Below are 8759 nucleotides of genomic sequence, written 5' to 3' on the forward strand. Positions count from 1 at the left end.
CAAAGGAATAGCGAAATCAGGGTTTTCGAGGCCTAAACGATGGAATTTGGCCGAAATCATGCATGACTCAAGAGTTTGCACAGCAAACTCGTGACTTGTGTCCGTTGGCCCGTTTCCCATCAGACTAGGCCCAAGAAACCCAAAAACTCCACCGCCCGGCGAATTACTAAAATACCCTTATTACTTCGAGTCTCACTTTCGCATGAACACGCATGCCATCTCCTCAATACGGCCCGCATCACAACACTTCTTTGATTACTGCTTTTTAAGTAGCTCTTCTAAGGAATATCATCCTTAGATACTGTAGTTTTTCCATTGCTTCTCTGCCTCACTTCATCTTGAGCTTTCTTCATTGTCCTTGGATTCTTTGTTAGCTCCTCCATTGCCCATTCTAAGGCCATGTATGACGCATGTGTCTATTCCAACTGCTATCATATCCTGCATGGTGGTTTTATAAATTTTACATTTAGGAAAATTAAAGAAATTGCGGTGTATATATATGTATATATAGATGTATGGTAACATATTTCTATAAAGTCTATGTTGTAAAATGTAGGATCGAATAGAGCAGTACAACAGTAAAATAAATAAAAGGAATGCTGGAAAAAAAAAGAACACAAAGATGTTACGTGGAAAACCCCTAAACAATTAGGGTAAAAACCACGGGCAAAGATAGAAGAATTTACTAAGTGGGAAAATTGCAGGAGTTACAAACTCTCTAATAACAAGGAGAAAACCAGAATTCTCTCTTATACTAGAAGATTGGACTAACTCTCAAAATATTTTTTCCACACTTTTCTTCTCTTTCTAATTTCTTCTCACTCTCACTTCTTCACTTGATTCTTCACTCAAGGTTGTGTATAGAATGAGAATAAGCTTCCCATACTTATAGGCCAACTAAAACCACCATTTTCCTTTAATATGTGGGCACTAATCCATGGGTTAAGATCATGGTTTAGGTTCTAATGGTTTAACTAAGCCATTAGTTTATAATCCATGGATTTGTTCATTGGTTTTGGGCTAATGGTTTTGAGCAATTAGTTTAGGGCCAAAGTTTTGTAGGAGATAGTTTTAGCCAACAGTCTAGAACTTATTTATTTGTTTTAAAACAAGTTTCCATTATATACATATAGTCTTTCAACAAAAAGGGTTCTATATATATATATATATAAATATATATGTGTGCCCCCATAGTTATCCTTTTTTTATTTACTATCAAATGATAGTAAATAGTAAATAGCCATTTTGATTTAATAATGAGGCTATTTAAAGGTATGCATGTATGGGCGTAATATATATGTTAGGATTTTGAAAAGGTACGTGCTTATAGATGTATTATCAAGTGGAAAAAAAAATATCTAACAAATAATTAAAACAATCGCCTCTTTATTCTCTTTTTGGATGATGTTTTTTCTGTCTCACCTATCTATTGTGTTTTTTATACCTTCATCTCTGGTGATCGGGTCTCTTTCTTTTGTATTTTACTCCTAGTTCTTTTTAAGTTTTAAATTCATGATTTATCTATTTTAAAAAAAATAAATAAAAATTAAAACAAACAGAAATCAATTATCATATATGATTAATAGCCTTAATGTTTGGTATAATACCCAAATTGGTCCCTCTACTTTTCTCTTTCTTCCCTTTTGGTCCCTCTACTCAGAAATGCTCCCAAGTAATCCCTCTACTTTTGAAAATGGTTCTATTTAGTCCATTCTACTCTAAAATAGATTAATTATTTGGTTGTATTTTCAAGAGTAGAAGGACTAGATCGAAAGAGATTAAGGGTATAGGGACTAAATTGGATCATTTTCAAGAGTATAGGGATTAATGAAACGCATTTTTTAGTAGAGGGACCAAAAGGAAAGAGAGAGAAAAGTAAAGGGACCAATTCAGGTATTATACCCTTTAATGTTTTTGTCAGCAATGACAAAGTCTCCACCCTCTTCTCTTTCAATGCCATTGGATCGACTTTGTATACCAATTAACTAGTATTTGCTCTACTCAATGAAAACATCTGCAATTATTTATTATTACTAAATTACAATGATGTGGATCTACACCAAATTGGTACGAAAGGGAGAGATGAGTGGTGCATGTTGTGGGTTTTTTAGGGGAAAAAAAACATTTGTGTGAAAACAATCATTAATGATTAAAAAAGAAAAAGAAAAAAAGAAAAAAATTTAAAAGCTAGAAGCTCACGAGGTATATATATTACTCGGTAGGATTTTTGTCAGTACTGGAATTCTCAGATGCTAATTAAAAAATAATTTAATTTTTTATTATGATAAAGAGAATGCAGTTTTGTTGTGATTCAATCTTCTTTGTAATTGTTAGTTTAAAATTTATATAAAATATTTATTTTATCATATATAACTGTAGTAACATCTATATATATCTGTACTAGTTTATAATTTGTTTTATTTTTTAGACTATGCTATACATTAGTCCAGGACATGACCAGATCTAGAGAGCTGGTCAAAGTTCAATAATTGAGGTGGTCACATACAAGTGGTTGTTGGATTGATAGATTAATTAACATAAAGTAGCTAAAAAAAATTAATGTGGTGGATAATCAACCCACAGTGAAAGTGAAAATATTCTAATTTTATTTACTTAATCTTTATTACACTCTAGAAAAATTAAGAAACAATTAACATGATTGTTTTCGTCATGAACCCTAGATATATAACAGTCTATATTCAAGAAGAAAACATGCACTCACTTTCAATTAAAAAGCAAGAAGTCCAACATATCATCACCAAAACATCTGTTAATGTTCTTCAAAAGCAGTTTTTCTGATAATTAAACAACCTACAAAAAGTGCATGCAAACACATGACAAGAAAACTCATAAGCTAACCACTAATTAATTAACAAGCTAGCATAAACATAAATATGAGTACAAAGCCAAGGAGAAAAAAACTTCATGATCTTGAGGATAAAGTGATGGTCCTCCATCACTGCATGCATGCATTGCATGGTATTCTCAGAACATCATGAATGAATAAAGGACACACTGATCAGACCAATCAATTAATACTTAGGTCTCCCTTCACTTCATTCTACATTAATTTTTGAGGATGCTTAGTTTGCATGAAGGACAAGAAGGAAAAGGTTGGACCATAAGGACACATCCCTCCATGCAGTGCTTCTCATTGCTGTTAGGGTTTAGAGGCTGTCTGGTGCTTTGGAACAAAGTAGGGCTAGGATAGTCCTTGTTGGACACTTGTAAGGGAGAAGAAGACAAAGGAATGTGGTTAAAATGAAAGTGCATACATGTCATGCAATGTTGAGAAGGTGGATAGTGAACAGCTTGCATAATTATCTGCATGCATGCATGCATGTATATATCATATATGTCCTTATAAACACAAGTGAGCAGGACATGGGGCACATGCACTAAGTTTTGTGCCCTTCATCATCTCAGCTGCCTTTAAAATCAACTAATGATAGATGTGGAGTTGGATTTATATATATATATATATATATATATATAATTGACCGGCAACAAATGTTTTACCTAAATTGAGCCTGTTAAACAAAGTGAACATACTTGTGAATATCCTCCCTGAAGACTCGTTCTACTAACACGGTATTTCAGTTAACAAGTTAGTGGCTAAAATTAAGGATGTGTAAAACCTCCTTGAAGAGTTCTCACTTGTAACCGTTAATATTAAACTTATATAAAGAACTATAGACTTGTATGGCTTTGAGTTGAATAACATTAATCTTTTCTTGGTATCAAATGATGAAATATATAGAAGTGTGTTAAATTAAGAAGATTTTCTTTGACGTATGTTTATGGAAAATTTTATTATTATTATTATAATTATGAAATAGATTTAGATTTATAGCATCTCAACACTTATTTGTTGCATGTTTGAAATAAGGCTTATTATATTTTGAAAGAAAATTTTTCGGTGCAAGCAAACAGTTAATTAGTTTGCTAATATTTGAATCCTGAAATTTATGAGTTTAAACCCCTAATATTTCTCATATAATGTTCAATTGAGTCAAATTATTATTTTAAACAACATTGACACAAGCACAATAATGACAAACATATCTTCATACAAGCGGGCAAACAGTTTATCAAAATTTAAATCTAATCATATATTTCAAATAAATAGGTTGCTAATTAAGGAGACTCGATTTTACACATATAGTTGATCTTTTATTTGATTATTAGATGGTGAGATTCATATGCATATAAATTCTCATATATATATATATATATATATATATATAGAGAGAGAGAGGATGCATTCTCTGTCAACGTTCACAAATACGTAATCTGTGAACGTTGATATGGGCCGTTGGATTTCAATCAAGCGAGTCGCGCATGCATACGTGAGCGATAACGTTGTCATGCTATTTATAAGCAGCGATAAAAAGTGGGATCTGCGGTGTTTTTAATCCGAGCCATCCAGTCGATCTCGATGACGATGTCGAATCAATCGCAACCATCCAGCACTATGAAAGATCGCATCATCATCTGCGGATGACTCTACGAACGTCCGCAGATGATGTTTAGCCCATATATATATATATATATATATATATGGTTCTCAATAAATCTACATTAATTAATGTTGAAATAATTGATCAATTGAACTTTTTTATAGGTCATATTGATCCAAGAGACATGATGTTGGTAAGGCCAAACACATAGGCATCAAAACATCAGCTATTTCCGTAAGACTTATCAAAACAGTTATATGTATATATCTATATATATATAGTACATTGGTTTATCTACTTTATTTAAATATATATATATATAGTGCATGCACTAGTTATGGACACCAGGACATGCCATATGATCAATTATCTAATTCCGAATTGGATTATTGATGATTATTTAGATATGATGATTAACTTAAAAACACTTGATTCTTAAATACAATTCTCTATTAAAATTTTAACTTTGGTTATTCCAAGTTAGTCAAATTGTAGGAATTCAAACTATGGCTTAACCGAACCCGACAAAATATGATTTGATTTAACTTTGTTATCTAAATAACAGGCCACAATATATATATATATATATATATATATATATAATCTTGCATTTCACTTTTATATGTTAGCTAATGGACATGGCAAGGCAGTGAACATCATCCTCCAAGATTTTAGCCATTTGTTTGGCCATGTTGGGTCCAAAGCTCTTAATTATTAGCACACATTGACTGCTCAACACAATGCAACTTGGATTCCTTTGCTTCATAATATCATACATGCATGTCAACTTTAGACAAGAATGGTTACACTAATTTTTTTTAAAAAAAAAAAGAGTTGAAAGATTATACACATAATTACAGCATCTATGTGATTTAATATTACATTTATTCTGCTCTTGGATTCGTTATTTGATAATAATTATAACAAATAAGTGTGATCATGTTCAACACTTAACTTTAGTTTAGCATCTTTCTATGTTCCATTAATCTTTTTCTTTTATTATTAGTATTATTATTACTATTCAAAAGATTCAAAGTCTCAATGATTTGATTAGAAAAATCATTGAGACTATAGTATAAGAGGACAAGATGATTAAAAAAACTCAAAAGAATTTTAGAGGCAGAGAAAGCCATGAAGATAAATCTCATTGGATATAAACCTTCCAATAAGAAGAGTGCTTCTTGTTCCAATCTAGCCAAGCCATTGCCAACTATGCAAGGGACCCATTCGTTGGTGCTCTCTTCCACAACTTCTTCTCTATAAGACCCCATTCTCTTTCATTCTCTTTTTCCCATCACTCTTCTTCAACATTAATATTAATTCTCTCACTCACCACCTTCCTTTAATTAATTTCTCTCTGATGGCCATGAAGGTACATGATGAGCCAATGCAAGTGTATTAACATTATTTATTTATTTATTTTTATTTACTGAATGTTAGTGTTGCATATATGTTTAACAGATCTTAAATTGGATGCAATGGAAGATGAAGCCAAACACTGTGTACTCTAGAGTTTCTCATAAGCATCCACCAGGTTTAATTAATTTTAACTTTTGATTAATAAATTTCCTTGCTTCCTTAATTTGTTGATGATTTGTTAATTAAGGTTAATTATTCTGATGACCCCTTTTAATTTAATTAGATGTGTTTGCTGATGGGAAAGAGATGGAAACTAATGATCAAGAAGCATTGCTTCTCCACAATGTGCTTCTTGATGGCATTCTCACCATTGGCACACTAGGCCTTCAAGACATACACCACCATCATTCTCCATTAATTAAACATCAACAAGAGTATGACAATGATAAATTAGAAGATGAGAAAAATGTTTCACAAGAAGCAGTGGAACAAGTGGAAATCAAAGTGGCAATGGTGCCACTAAGTGTTAGCAAGTCATTGAGGTCATCTTTTAGAGAAAAGGAAAATGAGAAGGTGGTGGTGAAGGTGATGAAAGAACAAGACCAGCATTGTGATCAAAAGGAGCTCATGGATGAACCATTGTTGAAGGAGGACAAGGAGAGGAGTGAAAAGGGAAGAACTACTCTTGCCGATCTCTTCGCCGCCTCTGATGCCTCCCCGAAGAAAGTCAAGAGTATTACTAGTCCTCTGAAGGAGAAGATCAATAAAGAACCAACAGAAGAAGATGAGAAGAAGAAGAAGAAGATGTTGATGATAATGAATAAGAACAAAGAGAATTCACTTGTTGAGGGAAAAACAAAACCCACCATTAAAGCAACAAAGAAGATGCAAAGAGTAAGATGATTATTCATTCATACACTCATTCAATCATTCATTCATGCATGCATTACTTTATTTTTTTTTTCATGGGAGTGAGCTAAGGGTGTTTGTTGCCTTTGTGGGGGAGAGTTAGAATTCCAAGATTCACATGAAGTATTGCTAAATTTGACTAACATGCATGAAGGCTCAATGTACAATGAAGAGTTAGTGATTTTATTTTTTGTTTTTATTGGTTTTGCATGGGGATTTGGTAGCTGATCACAAGGATGATGAAGAAGAAGAAGGTCCATCCGGAAATGGTGGTAAATGGAATGACAGAAACTGTGTCTCTGATGTCCAAAGAGATGGAGAAGATAAGTCTAATTAATCAAGACATTGAAGAACATCCATGGTGAGCTTCATCATATATACTTTAATTTCTCCATATATTTTCTTCATTTTTTTTTCTTTTTTAACTGTCTATTTATTTTATTTTAATTGGGGTTTATCATTAATCATGCAGTTTTTTTAATTTTACATTTTTTTTAATAAATAATGATTTTTTTTTTGTTTATTTGATCAATAAAAATAATTTTTTACTTCATGGATTTCGAGGGAACGGCCATTCATGTTTACGTATGAATGTATATATGTTTGTTGTTGTGATATAAATATATGAAAATAAATACTATATATTAAGTATTTTTAGGAAAAACTTTTTTATCATATCGTTATTATAATTAGGGTTTATCATTCATGCTGTTTTTTAAAGTAACCTTTTTTTCAATAAATAATGTTTTTTTTTTGTTTATTTAACTAATGAAAACAATATTTTATTTCACTCAAGTCTAGGGAACAACTTTGTTCATGCATGTTTCTTGAGATAAATGTATGAAAAATAAATAAAGAAAATATGGAGATACATAAAAGAAGAAATAATGAACAATATATCACACAAAACATTTAGAATAATAAATTTTTCCACTAATTATATAGACCATTTAAGAAAATACAGATTAATTCTTGAAACATAGATGAATTATAGTCCTATTATTTTCTCCAGTAGAACCAACTTTTTTTGGTTCAAAATATATCATATAAATATATGATAATAAAAAAATCATCTGATTTACAATCTGATTTTTTCCCTGAATAAAACTATTTTGTAAAAAATAAGTATAATAAACCCATATAGATTCAAACTCTCCACCTATAAATTATGCAAGAAATAAAATATTAACTTTACTGTTGCAAGAGTGGCAACCAATTTTTTTTTTTAAATCAATATATATATAGATGTAAGTTTATTGTTGTTGATGTGATATGTTGGACCAAGCTAGTGTGCAAAAGTAGCTACAATTGAAAGAAGAATAACATGGTGATGCAATGCATGCAGGAGGGATCAAGCTGTTCATCAGATTGGGTGATGAATCAAGCCATGTATGGGATTGGATCTAATTGGAAAGTGAACCAAGATCTTTGAGTACAAACTACTAAGCCTTCATTTAGATTTGCTTTTCCATGTGTTTGATGATGATGAATCTTTAGATTCTTTACTGTTTTTTTCTAATTTATTTTGGTGAGTATTAATGTTGTGTTCTAAGCTTTTGTAAAGTACTTGTTGAAAAGGAGTGCTTAATTTGTGTAGTTCTCTTTAAAAAAAAAAAACTTTTTAAATTTCTTTTGTTTTTGTCTTTTTGTGTTATGCTTGATGAATAAAATAAGGAGCATGAGCAAATGAAAGGTAATGTATTATTAAAAATATATTAGTTTTATTTCTCTATTTTTCCCTTCACTCCAAACATACTAATACTTATTTAACAAGTCAAAAGCAAAGATGATTAATTTACATAAATAATATATATATATATTCAAGGTCACATTGTTAATCACGTGACAGACAAAAAATTAAAAGTACATGATTTTTTTTTACAAAAGGGGCGGTGATTGGACATTTACTTACTATATAATTTATATATAATTCATAATGGGGAAGTCACCGACACAATTTTTTTATTAATATATTTATATAGATTAGTTAAACCTAAGTCTAAGGATTTTACCTCGATTATTGCAACAATA

General features: G+C 31.0%; 1 protein-coding gene across 1 annotated transcript; it reads left to right on the top strand.

The window, feature by feature from the left end:
• Nucleotides 1-5671: 5671 nt before the first annotated feature.
• On the top strand, nucleotides 5672-8339 carry LOC120255788 (protein TILLER ANGLE CONTROL 1-like). Its single transcript, XM_039263562.1, has 5 exons — nucleotides 5672-5832; nucleotides 5922-5994; nucleotides 6103-6713; nucleotides 6953-7089; nucleotides 8074-8339. Exons 1-5 carry the CDS (start codon nucleotides 5821-5823, stop codon nucleotides 8102-8104), a joined length of 864 nt encoding a protein of 287 aa, XP_039119496.1. The 5' UTR covers nucleotides 5672-5820; the 3' UTR covers nucleotides 8105-8339.
• Nucleotides 8340-8759: the final 420 nt, after the last annotated feature.

This window comes from Dioscorea cayenensis, unplaced genomic scaffold (assembly GCF_009730915.1).
Source record: "Dioscorea cayenensis subsp. rotundata cultivar TDr96_F1 unplaced genomic scaffold, TDr96_F1_v2_PseudoChromosome.rev07_lg8_w22 25.fasta BLBR01001193.1, whole genome shotgun sequence".
In the NCBI taxonomy this organism is placed as follows: Eukaryota; Viridiplantae; Streptophyta; class Magnoliopsida; order Dioscoreales; family Dioscoreaceae; genus Dioscorea; species Dioscorea cayenensis.

Coding starts and splice junctions, on each gene's coding strand:
- LOC120255788 (XM_039263562.1), top strand. Junction 6,714..6,952: donor CAACAAAGAAGATGCAAAGA/GTAAGATGATTA, acceptor GGGATTTGGTAG/CTGATCACAAGGATGATGAA. Junction 7,090..8,073: donor GACATTGAAGAACATCCATG/GTGAGCTTCATC, acceptor CAATGCATGCAG/GAGGGATCAAGCTGTTCATC.